We start from the raw sequence: 16,874 nt of genomic DNA, 5'->3' as shown, positions 1-16,874 counted from the left end.
CATTATAGAATACTAGCCAGGTTATCAGATAGGTTGTGGTTTAGAGAAAGGGCGCTTTTAGAATATGAGACTAAAACAAGAAGGAAATAGTTATTAATTACAAAATTTCCAGTATTTCAATTTACAGTGGCCTGTATAGCCACATATAGATACATATCTGTACCAAAAGACACTTCTGCTTACCTTTCATGGGCAAGTTTGCTCCATGATTTATTAGCGTAACCACAGGCAGCCAAGCCCATTGCAGAAAGTATTGCATTATTTTCACGTTACAGCAACAACACTAGTCCCCAAGCTTAAATGAATTGGAAATTAGTCTAGATGTTATGTATTAAAAAACAATTTCTCACAGTTTTCACTTCAGAAATATTTTTAATTATCTATTATCGAACTGCAGGGGGTTTAATAAGCACAGTCCTTTTTTATTGACACATTTGGTGAGATTTAATTGGCTATACAAAAGCCATTCATTTGCAGATTTTTGGGAATTATTTCATTTTGTTGCTCAAATGAAAGTAGCACCTGTCAAGTACTATCCAGGGGTGATTGGAAATTGAAGTTCATACTCAAGGCATAATCAAGTGGATCTGGCTCAAGTATTCTTAGATACCTTTCTAAAAACATACTGGATTTTAAATAGGACTTACAAGCTATTGTTAAACTAAGTGTTTACCAGTTTTTTTGTATTGACCCCAAGTATGCCTGATGGTTAGCACTAGGGATAATGTAGTGTAGGTTTATGTGTATCTTAATCTGCCTTCTAGAAAAACAGCACATAGTAATACATGGATTTATTACTATAGTCTAACTGTTGTACATGCAGTAAATTACTGCATTATTAAGAGGTTTTACAACTGGGTTGAGCTGTTTTACAGATGGTCATACTGAAAATAAGATGTGTCAAACTTGTTCACACTTTTACAGTGTTAGAACTATAAGCTGTTGTAGCCTATTATGCAATACTCAAGAAAATCAGTATGTTGATTGAAGTGGGCCATAAACCGCCTGAGGGGAGTAGCGATTAGCCGCCTCTCTTAAATACTTTAGTGTTCCACTAATGAACAAGAGAACAAATATCACATCCCATATGCGATAGGGAAGTACTGTACGTTTACAGCCCTGTTTCTTCAAAAGGAATGTCACCTTCCTCTTACTACAGAATAAGGGCAAACGTTTGCTAACTTCTATCATTCTGACAAAGTCTTGACATCAACTCAGACCAGTCAATAGTCAGAATATAGCATTTTTCTCCCACAACAACTTCTCACGAACGTAATATACAAAACACACCATCTGGCTGAAAGTGAAAAAAAAGGAAGTATGAGCATGACTTGTAACTTTGCACCGTGGAATGTCGTACCAGAAAGTATGCAGATTTCTTAACACATTAGGAACACATAAAGCACATTCTCTATTGACTTGCCCCAACAGGTTGATATTTTCATGGGCAGCACAGGATAGGGAGTGGGTGTTTTACCTTTTTTGTGCCAAGACGTGAAGAGGTACAGTGTATTTCAGAACTAATCAAATTTCCGTTTAAAATCCAAATAAACGAGACATCTAAAATGCGACTCCTCACTCCGCCTAAGCTTTTCTCAATGTTAAACGTATTTTTTAATTTGCAGTTCTTACACCAGGTTTGGCCGTAACTCTTCTTTAGAGTTTTCCCTGTCTAATAAATCCCCCACAGCTTCAGTGCCGTTGAGGCGAATGAAGTGGTCAGTCTAAAACCGTGTTCTTATGAAGGTCAGGTTTCACGGGTTATCCCATCAAAGATTTTCTTGCGAGCATGATGAACATATATCATCATTGACGTCATGCCATACATCTCACGGACAACTCAGCTATAGTGACAGCCTCACAGTATTAGCTTAATTGTACCTGCTAGCTAGATTTGCATCATCTCTGTGTAACATAAATCCTCGTTCAGCCCAAGTCAGCATCTTGCATATATAGGCGATTACTACAGTAGGCTAGGTTGGTTACCAAAAACAAATAAACAACATATTAAACATACAATCAAAAACAGGAAGTTTATAATTTATTCATCATTCGCCAAAGTCACTAGACGGCCTCTTTTACGAGCCGATTTTCTCATGCATACCAAAAAAGCTGAGGTGAGTGGTTAGAATGACCGCTATTTCCAAGGCAATTAGAAATGTAATGAGTCATCAACAGTATTCCACGAAACATTTAGGTTATTTAGCAGTCTTATTCAGAGCGACACTGGTGAGTGCATGCGTTTTCATACTGGTCAACCTACAACTCTGCTCACCCAAGGGACACGCAAAGGACCATTTTAATTTATAAAACAACCTGCGGGGTTATTGGGTGTGTAGGCTTTTGTTCCATTACAGCTGAATGCCTAGCTAGAACCTGGTAGTGCCATGGTAACATGGAATAGGCTACAGCACAGTAGGTATATCCAATGGAATCCCACTGTTGTTGACACCACGTGTCAAACAAAGATCTCTTATAACACTGTCTGCATGCCCCTTCTAACATAAAGTTACTCTCCAACACACCCAACCTATCATGTTTGCTCTCGTTCCTCCATCCAAACTACTGTACTAGCAGATCATAAGTAATTTTCTTTATCAGGTTTTGTTCAACTGGTCAGCACTACCAACAATACAGGTCATATTAACATCACAGACAGATTTTCAGTGTTTTGAAGATCCCCGAATGCTCTCATGAAGCCTTTTATTCGACCCCTGACCTTGAAGACATATAAACTCACTGACAAAGTTGTTTACCTGGTAACTACAGTAACATGGCGCTCTCCATCGAAGTCTATAGACCGTGATTGTATAATTGTTTCGGTGGCAATGTGAGATATTTTCAGTTGCGTGGCAGTGACAGTTTTTTTTTCCTTTGCTTGATTCTTCTTAAACATGGAGCAAGACCAGACTTCTTACATCACCACTCGTTCCACTCCGACACCCACGGAGCTATATGTAATCTTTAGAACTCAGTAGCGGCCGGCAGTGAAGTGGTAAAACATGCCCCTGTCCCAACTTTTTTGAAACATGTTGGTTGGCATGAAATTGAAAATGGGCATATATTTTTGACTTTTTACACAGTGTCACAACTTTTTTGGAAATGTGTTGTAATTAAAACTGTAGTACTCTAAATAGGCTCTAAGGTCACTGCACTGAATGCTGTAATCAGATTTCTAACTTGATTTATGATCTGAAGATGTGGACATTACTAATGATTAAGGATTCAAAGAAATCTCCCTTGTTTTTTTTTCTTTGTTTTTTTTTTACTTCTAAGTAATAATGGAGGTAAACATTCTTTAGAATGGATGCTATGAAATTGTCTGAGGATGCAGACAATTAAATCATTGTTTTGTTAGTGCATTGCACCATGTGTCCCATGTTACGACTACTGAACTGTCAGCTGGAGCAATGGAATATTAACTAATGTTCAGGTAGCTTCCCCATAACACTCATCTAAGGTCAGTAGTACGTTCCACCCCTGGATTGCCAAGAGTAAGCCATAGGCTCTGCCCATGCTGCTTGTGTGTAAGGTATAAATCAGGGCTGACTCTAGGCTCTGAGCCAGGACCAGAAGTGAAAACAGGAAATGGTGGATTAGTTGGCTGCGACCGTACAGCTAGCAAATCTCTTTTCCTGAAGTTTTGACAGATCAGCATAATCCTAAAGGTATATTGCAAGTTTTTTTCAAGAGCCAGTTTAGGCGAAGCAGATTGTGTTGGTAGGTATGACAAAAACCTGTCATACCCACCAACACAACCTCTGACCACTGGCAATATCTGCATCTGCTCTGACAAGATGGCCTCAAGACACCAACATTTGACCTGTCTGACATCAAAAACAACAGGCTGGTATTCATTCTGCCTCTTCCTTTCCAAAACACTCTCAGATCCATCATCTTTACCAGTTAGGCTTCAAGAGGGCTCTCACTCAACCAAGACTTGTTCAGTGAGCCCTCATCTAAGTCACTGAACTGCATCATATCCTCCCATGGCCTATAAGCTACTATTCCTTCAGGGGAAGGCCTGTCTGCTCCAAGATATGTCCATTACAGTTGAACACTGCACGGTGTCCCCTTCCCAGAGTGAAAAGAAACCGGGTGTGACCTCAGAAAAGTCTGTTATCCTCCATAAACATCGAGTTGGTGACCCGCTCCAAAAAGTTCATGCTCTACCAGAAAATAGAAGTTCAGCAGAATTTATTTTTAATTCTAACAGGTTTATACCATCCTGAGAGTCAAACTATAGCAGTCTTGCACAAGCAAAGATAATTGGTTACAGTATTTTGTTTTCATGAATTTGATGATGAGCGTTCAAAAACAGTTTGGAATGCCACTGGCAGTGGGAAGAACTTTTATAAGATATTTAACTTGTTAAAACACTGATGGAGTCTACAAAGTAACAATGGAATATCAATTAATCAAAATGCTTTCTCTTAAATAAAAGTAAATGGAACTGAAACTGGAACTGAATGTCCTAATTAAATTTTTTGGCCTTACAGGGGCAACATTTTTACTGTACTACAATCATAGATAAATGCAAAAATGACCAGTGGAAATCTGCAGTTAATATTTAAGTTACTTTTTAAAATAATACTTTCTATAAAATAGATTAGAGTGCCTGAGATATTCCACATTTAAACTGTTCCGCAGACCCCCCCCCCCCCCCCCCACTGTCAAAAGACCTGTGTTAGAAGGTCATGGAACTTCATAAAGATGGAAAAGGATATAAAAAGATATCCAAAGTCTTGCAAATGCCAGTCAGCACGGTTCAATCACTTAAGAAGTGGACAATTCAGGGATCTCTTGATACCAAGCCAAGGTCAGGTAGACCAAGAAAGATTTCAGCCAAAACTGCCAGAAGAATTGTTCAGGATACAAAGAAAAACATACAGGTAACCTCAGGAGAAATATAGACTGCTCTGGAAAATGATGGTGTGGTTGTTTCAAGGAGCACAATACGATGATACTTGAACAGAAATTTGCTTCATGGTCGAGCTGCCCAGAAAGAAGCCCCTACTGTGGCAATGCCATAAAAAGGCCCAGTTACAATATGCTCGACAACACCTTGACAAACCTCACAGCTTCTGGCACACTAATTTGGAGTGACAAGACCAAAATAGTGCTTTATGGTCACAACCATAAGCGCTATGTTTGGAGATGTCAACAAGACGAAAGTGAACAGAATACCATCCCCACGGTGAAGCATGGTGGTGGCTCACTGATGTTTTGGGGGTGTGTGAGCTCTAAAGGCACAGGGAATCTTGTGATAATTGATGGCAAGTTGAATGCAGCATCTTATCAGGAAATACTGGCAGACAATTTGCTTTCTTCTGCACGAAAGCTGCGCATTGGACACTCTTGGACTTTCCAGCACAGCAATGACCCTAAGCACATGGCCAAGTTGACCCTTAAGTGCTTACAGCAGAAAAAGGTGAAGGTTCTGGAGTGGCAATCACAGTCTCCTGACCTTAATATCATCGAGCCACTCTGGGGTGATCTCAAACGTGCGGTTCATGCAAGACGACCAAAGACTCTGCATGACCTGGAGACATTTTGCCAAGAAGAATGGGTAGCTACACCACCTGCAAGAATTCAAGGCCTCATAGACAACTATTACAAAAGACTGCACGCTGTCATTAATGCTAAAGGGAGCAATACACAGTATTAAGAACCAAGGGTATGCAGACTTTTCAACAGGGGTCAGTTCATTTTTTCTTTGTTGCCATGTTTGGTTTTTGATTGTAACAGAAATTCAAACTAAATACATTGATTTTGGAATTAAATGTTTAAAATGTTCACCTTTTATTGCCTTACAATAAAATTAAAATAACACAAGATCAGACTTTTTACATGTTTATCAAGACACAGTAACCCACAATATCCAAGTACATTTTTTTTAATTAAACTGTAAATTACCCTATTTGGATAAGTGAAAACCCCCCTTAGAAATACAATTGTGAACTTGCTGACATATAACCAAACACCTCCCAGATCATAAATCAACCTAACTAGCTCCCATCTGTGATCAATTGTTGTGACCTTGATTAGTTCAGAATAAAAGCAGTTGTTCATACTGCTTAGTAGTGCAATTCAAAGCAAAGACTGTTCAATGTGACCACAATCATCAACCCTTGTTTGAGCTTTGGCAAAAAGCACATTGTAGATTCTGAGGCCAAGTGGCAAAAGGTGATGAGGTCAGATGAGACCAAAACTGAACATTCTGGCTTGAATGAAATTATGTCAGGCAGAAACCCAATACATCCTCCCACCCAAAGAACACCATGGCTACAGTAAAGCAAGACAGTGGCAGCATCCTGTTGTGGGGATGTTTCTCTTCAGCAGGGACTGGAGCACTTGTCAGGATAGAAGGAAAAATGGAAAATACTGTCAGATACTTAAGGAGAACCTGCAGCCCTCTGCCAGGAAGTAGAACATGGGAAGATGGCCTAAGACTTTTGCACTCTGCTGTGGTTTTGGTCGATTAGCTCAGTAAGTAGTTGATCTCCACAGCATTCCCAGTTGACAAGCAAACATCTCTATGAAAACCCAATGATAATGCCTCACATTCCAACTTTTTCCAAATTGTCTTAGTTACAGGTATGTCTAATTGTTTCAACTGCTCTGCAAAGTGTTCCCATTTTATGAGTCTGAAGATACATTTGCCTAGTCGACTGGCACACATGAAGTACACCTACAGCGTAGCCCTGCATAACACTAGCCAATCTGATAGCTCCGATCACTGTGTCTGCTGCTCCTTGTGCGCTTCTCATGTCTGCTGAAAACTAAACACTGCATTCCACAGTATCGACCCCATATCAACAGCCAAGCATGGATTTTAATGTGATGTTTTGAGAATGCGTTGCTGCCAAGAGAAAATGTCATCCTGGGTGAAGTCAAGCTGCTTTTTATCAGAAATTACAGAATATAAATAACAATGTCAGGTCATCCATCAATGTGCCATGCAGCAATACAACGATCCAAAATACATTAGCAAGTACACATCAGAACAGCTGATAAATATATAGTATCCCTTCAGGACAAGTTAAGCATAGGTATCATTAGTATTTTCAGAGAATATGAAGCCCATGTCTGGACTTGCCACATCGACTGATGCTGAAGTAAGTGACTCATGGAGGTAGGCCAAAGAATACCTAATTTACTCACTGGTCTTTTTCTGGTGATTATCATCCTAGAAATTCTAAAAACAGTTAACAGATGAAGATGGTGAGTCCTCTCTGCAACAATTAATGTGGTGAAGAGGTATAAAAGCCTTCTTCTGGACCAAAACAAGATCAAAGGAAACACAAATGACTGTTATAAATATAAATGGCATGGTGGTTTAAAACGTATTAAATATGGTCTATTGATTTGATTAATGGCTTGGGCAACACAATGGAGTAGTCACAGGCGCGCAGATGGCACTAGGGACGGGGGAGACATGACCCCCCCCCAGATTCATACAGACCTGATCCGTCCCCCGCCCTCACTATCGCTACGAAAGGCGAAAGAAATTGGTAAAACAGAGGACTAACCATTGTTTACACTCACTCTCTGTGTGTGTGTGCTACGACTCCTGAGTGAGGCGTCGCCGGGGTCCTATGAGGAGCTGGTAGGTGCCTCAATCGTGCCTATAGGAGCGGTAACCGGTTACCATAGTGATCATATACCATCTATGACTGAGCTGAGTCTGTGATTTTCTGATCTGAATCGACTGTATAAATGCCACATAAAGGCAATGAAGAGACAAAAAACAATCAATGTAAGTATCCTATGCCTGTTGACTTTCCCAGATGTGGCAGATTAGAATGGCTAGTTTGACAATAATGGCAAGGAGGCTTTTGCACTTAGCAAACACAGCAAAATGTGGAGACCATAACTATGCATTTAGGTGAGTGGACAGAGGCAAATAATGAATGAACACAAAAAGAATGGTTGGATAAATCTATATAGGAAATAATGTTTAATCTTATCATTTAACCCATTGTACTGTATAAATCGACTGAAGTATGTTCACTGTCGTGTAAGCCACTATAAAAATAATTATAACAAGTAAATTTGTGTGGTGCAAAGTTTATGCAAACAACAAATAAAGGCCTACATAAACTATTGACATCCTCTTATAGCAATAAATCATTTTTATTTTTATTGTACGGAAAAACGGAGGATATAGATTCTTAAATTAAATAAAAAATGATGAAAAACATTTCTTAATATGTCATACATCATTTGAAAGATATTTCTAATCTATAAATCGCAACAAACTTGTAATTAACACTTACATTTAAAATTTTGAGTTATTCTTAGACATTTGAAATAGTAGTTTTAGCCATTAATTCTCAGGAATATGATGTATTTCACATTGTTTTGAAATTCTATAGAGGTATAGAGGGTTAACTGAAATTATAAGATTTAAAATGTTGTCCTCCTGGCCTGCAGGCAATTTCTGATGACAGTAAGGCAGGCCCAAGTCAGTCAAGTGAGGATCTGCAGGAAGGCAGCCACAGTAGATAAAGACAGCTTTTTAGTGCAAATCATTAGCCCAAATTACACAAAGTAACTACTTGAGCACTAGTTAAAGCCCAAATTACGCAAAATAACGAATTGAGTTTAAATCATTTGCTGACAGCTTGGTCCCCCCCAGTTAAAAAATCCTATCTGCGCCCGAGTAGTCATCTGCTCCTTATGGCAGTGTGTTTATAGTGTCTTACATTTTACTTGGTATAATATAACACAGTTGTCAACCTATCACGATTCGCGCTAAAACAACCCACCCTGGCAATGTTATGGATTGGCTGAAGCTCAATGATGAATCTAAATATCCCGACCATCACATCAATGTGACAGTGTACGCTGATGAAAAAATGCACATCAATGTGTACACAATACAGCAATGCAATTAATGCAATTGAGATGGGGTTCCAAATATTTTATATGATCGATTGGTTCTTCAGACAAATTATCGACCTAATCTCAAATTCTAGAAGTAATAGGCCTAGTAAAATGAGAATGAAACGCCCATGTTGTACGATTGACATTTAGTTGTTACTACTATTTTCTACTAATTGAGAATGCAGTAGGACAGGGTTATCCTGCTCTGCTGTAAAAATACAATGGAATCCATGGAAAAGACTGCCGGGCTGTATAAGATAAGGCAAGTTAACATTAAACAACCCAAAGCAACCCGCCCTTATTCCTGTGGCACCACCTCACCCTCTAAGCCAAGTACCTCTAAGCCAAGTACCCCCTCTGTACCCCCTCGTTCAGTAGAACTGTTTAAATCTTTTTTTTCAATGACTATTACCATATTTGCAATGATTCAGACTGTATTTTATGTAATGATGGGATTTGGTTGTACATATCTATTGTTATTAATTAAACTATCGACCTCCCATAGGCATCTCTAATAAATATTCCCATCCAAAGAAACATATGACTTTGGGTGGACAGCAATCTGGAAGTAAAAATAAATCACGTTTAATATGTAAATGGAGTACTACCTACTTGTTTGAATCTGAAAATATTGGTCAATTCTATAAATTATATTTCTATGATTGGGATGACAACCACACTGTATTTTAGTAACAAAAGATCCTAATACAATCCTAAATCCAGTATTCAAAAGTATGCCGTGTTCCATCTGATGAAAGAGAAATCATAAAATGCTTCAGATTGTGTAAAATAATGTCTAAATGGCAAAATGTGAAATAAATATGTATTCATGCATTATGAAAATCTGTGTATGAAATATAATGTTATACACATAACCACAACTTTTACATTTTTCAGTGATGAAGGTAGAAGTCTTATAGTGGTATCAAGTGCTTTGAAAATGAATGATACAAAATGGAATGATCCGATACCGTAATTTCCACAGGTCTACTGCTCACTAATGTGAAAGACGCTGTTGATGTGTTGCACTCGCAACCCAAGAGCTAGACCGTTGGTCCAGGGGGATTACAAGGCATTTGAAATAGCCTAAACCAAGCCAAGCCAGGCCTCACAAACACTTGAGCTCTTCACCTAATGTAATCTTTTCATAAACTACCCACCACAGTATCAACTTCTGAATAAATGAATTTCTATGGCAAAAAAAAACAACTGAACTGCAGCATAGTATGACAATTTAATTAATCCATGTTGCATAGCATCTTAGCTGATTTATATGGTTAGTGATAGTGTTTACACAAACATAACATTTGACGGTTACGTTTAGGTATTGATTTTGAATGGTTGAACGTAAAGGTCAATGAAAGTATTACAATAGAAATAACTACAAGTGCGTCACACTCCCTGAACACAAAACCGTAAGAGTCAAATTTGGCAGCTTAAACAAACCTATTAAAAGTTAAGTCAGTTAGGCTGTCCCAACTGAGCCTGTAGTAAATACATTTTTCCAGGCCCAAACATTCAGGTACTTTCACAATCAGCACATGTTGGCAAAATTCAGACTGTACTGGTAAATCAGCTATCTATAGTCTAGCACCAACAGATAGGTCAGTGTCAGTATATCATCAGTATGTGGTTTCACATAAAAATCAACAAATTGTAAGGATTTTATATTACAGGCTGTGCCTGCTGATTGTGTCTGGAGTGAATATATTTGGCAGTGTGGCTTGTTGACAATTGGTAAGCTAGAACGCTTTGGCCTACCCAGTGATTTGGCACAAATGTCTATAAAGGTTGATATTTGCTATGATCCCCCACAGCCTTGATTTGGCCCATATTCAGACATCCATCATTGGTTCAGATTTGGTCTAGACTGACAACTTGGTCTGGTCTGAGGGCACAGCATAAAACCAAGCATGATTTGAAAGTGTTAATTTTTACATACACATGTATCCTGAGACACTTACGGTTGGTGCATTTGACTTAGTTAAATAAATAACTATACATCTGTAACCTTTGTATAGGCCTAGATAAACTCTGTTGACTGAGTCAGAAAACCTGGAACATGATCACTACCAATCGGAATCTAGGCTACACAACGGTTGAAAGTTGAAATCTGGACGTACATACAACGACCCAAAGAGAATAATAATATCAGAGTATGTAAAGTACGTTTATTAACATCATTTTGTTCACTGGGTAGGTTACCGTTTACGCAAGACTCACAGACCGAAACAAACACAGACCACCGTTTACGTATGACACAGACCGAACATTTCCCTTTCACTTTTTTCGTTGCGCTCGTTGTCATGTTAAAATCGCATAGATTACAGTGTAACTGTATGTTCTAACAAGCATTCTAAACCCAAGAACATGATACTTTGGTTAGAGAGTAAAATGTAGCCGCACAAGAAAATAATATTCTTCCGTGTGAAAAATACAGGGAAAACACTTAGACTACGGAAACATCCTTGTTTTAGACTCTTGTGATATGCACGAGGTGCCCACGACCGGGAACTCAACTGCTTGCCATCCGTACTTACCCAGAACGGAAGCTCTGATCCACATAGGTGCTCCATGTCCAATGAGCTTCGGCAAGACGAAAGAATGACCTATTCCCGACGTAACAGGTCGCTTCCTTCCTTTTACCGTCTTTTGTTATTACACATGCAGAGACTTTGTACACTCACGAAAATAGACACACACCAGCGGAGCTAGACCCCCTGTAATTGAGATCTCACTTTTAGTAGTTTGGCTCCAATTCAGAACCTCCGTAATTTCTCTCTTTTTCCTCAAGTGACTGTTGATAGAGGGAGAAAAGTCATTCAGAGGTAAGGAGTACGACGCCCATCTCCCTGGTTGCAGCCTACAGATCCCGCCCACCTCATACTGTATAAGCAACTACATCAGTATGACTCTGCAAGTAAGTTACAGAGTACAGCATGTGTCGAAGACAAGAATATCGAATAGAATATTACAGTACATAATCTAATAAATAAATCTAACAGGCAGTCGTAGTCATTTTATGTTGGACTTTAACACAAATCCCTGAAGAACCTTATTGCTCCTGTAAACTTTGTATTTTTTGTAATACCCAGGATATGGTCTAATATAACACAGATGTCAACCTATCACGATTCGCGCTAAAACAACCCACCCTGGCAATGTTATGGATTGGATAAGGCAAGTTAACATTAAACAACCCAAAGCAACCCACCGTTATTCCTGTGGCACCACCTCACCCTCTAAGCCAAGTACCCCCTCTGTACCCCCTCGTTCAGTATAACTGTTTTAATCTTTTTTTCATTTACTATCACCATATTTGCAATGATTCAGCCTCATCACTGCCTCAACACTGCACCTATGGTGTGAAGGTGGTGGGTGAAACTGCTCTGTAGTGTGCTAGGCACATTCACACATCTTTATTGGAACTCCAGTTGTGAAAGATTCCCTAATAACTCTGAACAAGAGGAGTGCAGACTTTTATCACATGAAACACCCATGTTTAAACTAGCCAATTAAGAAGAACAAGGTCCTCCCTCATCTGGAGACTTTTTTTTTATCTGATATTCTTTTCTAACTAGAAACACACCCAAACAATAACTCCCATATCATGCTTGAATGTAGCTGTGTAGGCAAAATGTATCACTTCAGGTTGACCACCAGGACAAGAGGTGGAGCAGTTCTGATATGTAAGGAAATTCCCTTTAGCACAGAATCACTTTTGCTGGGAGGTTCGTCGCTCTCTGCTCATAATTGAAGAGGTCCATTCAATCATGATTAATATAATTAATATGGCGAAAATATACTCATCTTTTCTTTTGTTTTAGCTTTTGTACCAGATCTATTAAACTAATCTGATGGTTGGAACAGATCAGAACTGTGTGCTAGACTAGTACTTGGATTGATCTTAAGCCTGCCGCTCTCCCACCTTTAACTGAATAATTACAGTACATGAAAAATATGTGATGTGTGAAGGGTCTCTATTTTACTCTCATGTAAAGAAAAATATTTACACCTGAACGGAAGGTCAGTTCGCTCCTTGTAGCTTAAATAGAAGCTGGTTATATAGTTTAACCATACCTGTTGATCTTAACCACAGAACTGTCCAGTGACTTCTCAACAGTTACTGTTAAATTAAGTTCCTGCCTGTTACCCTGAGTCTGTATGTACTGGAGTACATACAGTGTAATTCCATGTGCGTATACACTCACCTAAAGGATTATTAGGAACACCTGTTCAATTTCTAATTAATGCAATTATCTTATCAACCAATCACATGGCAGTTGCTTCAATGCATTTAGGGGTGTGGTCCTGGTCAAGACAATCTCCTGAACTCCAAACTGAATGTCACAATGGGAAAGAAAGGTGATTTAAGCAATTTTGAGCGTGGCATGGTTGTTGGTGCCCGACAGGCCGGTCTGAGTATTTCACAATCTACTCAGTTACTAGGATTTTCACGCACAACCATTTCTAGGGTTTACAAAGAATGGTGTGAAAAGGGAAAAACATCCAGTATGCGGCAGTCCTGTGGGCGAAAATGCCTTGTTGATGCTAGAGGTCAGAGGAGAATGGGCCAACTGATTCAAGCCGCTAGAAGAGCAACTTTGACTGAAATAACCACTCGTTACAACCGAGGTATGCAGCAAAGCATCTGTGAAGCCACAACACGCACAACCTTGAGGCGGATGGGCTACAACAGCAGAAGACCCCACCGGGTACCACTCATCTCCACTACAAATAGGAAAAAGAGGCTCCAATTTACACGAGCTTACCAAAATTGGACAGTTGAAGACTGGAAGAATGTTGCCTGGTCTGATGAGTCTCGATTTCTGTTGAGACATTCAGATGGTCAGAATTTGGCGTAAACAGAATGAGAACATGGATCCATCATGCCTTGTTACCACTGTGCAGGCTGGTGGTGGTGGTGTAATGGTGTGGGGGATGTTTTCTTGGCACACTTTAGGCCCCCTTTGGGCATCGTTTAAATGCCACGGCCTACCTGAGCATTGTTTCTGACCATGTCCATCCCTTTATGACCACCATGTACCCATCCTCTGATGGCTACTTCCAGCAGGATAATGCACCATATCACAAAGCTCGAATCATTTCAAATTGGGTTCTTGAATATGACAATGAGTTCACTGTACTGAAATGGCCCCCACAGTCACCAGATCTCAACCCTATAGAGCATCTTTTGGATGTGGTGGAACGGGAGCTTCGTGCCATGGATGTGCATACCACAAATCTCCATCAACTGCAAGATGCTATCCTATAAATATGGGCCAACTTTTCTAAAGAATGCTTTCAGCACCTTGTTGAATCAATGCCACGTAGAATTAAGGCAGTTCTGAAGGCGAAAGGGGGTCAAACACAGTATTAGTATGGTGTTCCTAATAATCCTTTAGGTGAGTGTATGTCCTTGAGCTGTCCACGACTCCTGAAACTCATTAGTGAGACTGGGATATTACTGTCCTCTCCCTTCCCAACCTTCTCTGCACACAAACCTTTTTACTCAGCTTCTGCCATACATAAATTCAACTTTGTATCTTTCTCCAAAATAATGCATACCCCACCTCCCCTGCTCTTACCAGGAACTGTCTTTCAATAATGGCGAAATATGGAGATACAGTCCAGTTGTAAAGCATAGTTGGGTGTATTTTCATCAGCCATGTTTCTGTTAGATCAAAGACACAGCAATCCCTTAGGTTCTCCTCTGATTGAAGCCTTGGTCTGAGTTCAAAAAGTTTGTTCTCAAACGATTGGACATAAGCCAGCAGAAAACTTGTAAGTGAAAGCTACATTGCTCATCATTTCAACCGAGCTTGGAGGCCACCCTTCCTTCGTCTTCTGCTGGGTCACTGGGAGTTGAAGGAATCAGGCAGGGTTAGTAACCCAGGTCTAGTAGGCTGAGAGATAAGTTTGTAGCTTATGATTCATAACCCAAAAGGGATTGTCTGCTGTAAGAGATTACTGCTTTCATTTTGGGTAAACGGCGTAAACATTTAAAAGGCCAAGTCGAGTATGACTCTGCAATGGTCTCACTAGTTGCAAACCACCACTTAATTAAACAAATTATACACGTTAATGATCTTGATGAGCCCAAACATTATGACTACTCATAAGTGAAGTGAATAATGTTGATCATCTCCCAACAAGGGCAAACGTCTGGATACATTAGATGGTAAGCGAACAATCAGTTCTCGTAGTCAACGTGTTGGATGCAGGTGAAATGGACAGGAGCAAAGACCTAAGTGACTTTGACAAGGGTCAAATTGTTATGGCCAGGCAACTGGGTCAGAACATCTCTGAAATGTCAAGGTTTGTGAGGTGCACCTGGTCAGCAGTGGTGAATACCTACCAACAGTAGTCCGAGGAGGGACAAACCAAAAACCCAAGGCTCATCGATCCGCGAGGGCAACGAAGGCTATTCCGGTCTGGTCTGAGCTGACAGAAGGTCTAATGTGGCACAGAAAATGTCACAGAAAATGTTAATGATGGTTACAGAAGAAATGTGTCGCAACACACAGCACATCACACCCTGCTGCGTATGGGGCTGCATAGCCACAGACCGGTCAGGGTGCCCATGATGACCCCTGTCCACCGTCAAAAGCGCCTACAATGGACATGCGAGTGTCCAAAATGGACCTTGGAGCAGTGGAAGAAGGTTGCCTGGTCTGATATGTCCTGTTTTCTTTTACATCACGTGGACGGCCATGTATGTTTGTGCCATTTACCTGGGGAAGTGATGGTACCAGGATGCACTATGGGAAGACGACAAGCCGGTGGAGGGAGTTTGACGCTCTGGGGAAACTCTGGGTCTGGGCATTCATGTGGACGTGAATTTGACACGTGCAACTTACCTGAACATGGTTACAGACCAGGTACACCCTTTCATGGCAATTAAATTCCCTAAAGGCAGTGGCCTCTTTCAGCAGATCTCAATCCAATAGCATTAATTGGAAAGTGATGCGTGTTAAGGCTCAGAACTAATATAAAGGTTCTCCCCGCCCCAGTGGCCAAACTTAACTCAGAACATTAAAACAATTTCCATCCCATTTTCTCATTACAACCCTCTCATCATTATTTTAACCTGAGACACCAGGTGGATACAATTAATGATGAGATAGAAAACATTTAAGCAACAGGCTCCGGACCTCGTAGTGTAAGAGTTGAATATCCCTGCTATATATTATTGTGAATAGAAGGCATTGGCTATAGACTGACATAGTTGACACCTCAATAATCCCCATAAAGCATAGCGGCAACATGTGATACTGGTTCTTTTTGCATTTCACCATTCAGCAATTCCATAAGGAATTTTAGAATAGCTTCAAAAAAGGTCTGTGTTTCATTTCGGTTTACTCCGCCTAGACGTTTTGACAACAGTGAATATATCATCAGGACAAGGTAATGTTTGTCAACATATTTGCTTCAATTAGCACAAAAGTTGCATATATTTAGCCAATATTGCTAAAAGTCAACTTGTCCTATAGATACAGAGAGGCCTGTAGATCCCCTGATGTTACCATGAGCATCTTTCCATCAGGCTGGATTTGGTGAGACAACGTGTCCTATGTAAATTGCTAGTTGTCTGGAATATTCTCCATTTGTAGATATTCCGTGGGACAGTGTAATGATATCAAATTATATTGCTTGGAAATGACTTTGTGCAACCCAGGGGTTGTCAGTCCTGAGGCATAGTCCTCTGGCTCAGCTCATCTCAGAACAAAAGAAAAACAAACTGGAACGGCAACATTACCAGGTAGAGTGGGGACCGGACAGCCCGGACGTGCTCTGAGGCATGGCCCTAGGGCTCAGGTCCTCCAGGAGAGAGGTAGAGCTCAGTTAAGAAGGAGCATCTATGATCAACATTACACTCCCTTCCCTCGCTCCCTATCTTAGATTTGAGGTGATGGCCAACAGGTCTTATTCATTCCTGTTAATACTATCTTGTTGTACCATCTTGTCACTGAGTAGGTTGAAAC

At 40.1% G+C, this 16,874-nt stretch overlaps 1 protein-coding gene across 4 annotated transcripts in view; it reads right to left on the bottom strand.

The window, feature by feature from the left end:
* abcc3 (ATP-binding cassette, sub-family C (CFTR/MRP), member 3) overlaps positions 1-11,789 on the bottom strand; it is a 36,480-nt gene extending 24,691 nt beyond the window's left edge. Inside the window, exon 1 of one of the 4 annotated variants that reach the window (XR_002196817.2) lies at positions 11,430-11,789. Coding sequence is in view for 3 of the 4 variants with exons in the window: in XM_010895456.3 (XP_010893758.2) it covers positions 11,430-11,465 (36 nt within the window). In the remaining variant the exon portion in view is untranslated. The remainder of the gene's footprint in view (positions 1-11,429) is intronic. The other 3 variants (XM_010895456.3, XM_010895452.3, XM_010895453.3) reach the window with 3 other exon arrangements.
* Between the last annotated feature and the right edge of the window lie 5,085 nt (positions 11,790-16,874).

Source organism: Esox lucius, chromosome 5, assembly GCF_011004845.1.
Source record: "Esox lucius isolate fEsoLuc1 chromosome 5, fEsoLuc1.pri, whole genome shotgun sequence".
NCBI classification, from domain to species: domain Eukaryota; kingdom Metazoa; phylum Chordata; class Actinopteri; order Esociformes; family Esocidae; genus Esox; species Esox lucius.
Note: the sequence above shows the minus strand (reverse complement) of the source record. Positions and strands in the feature narration are given on the sequence as shown.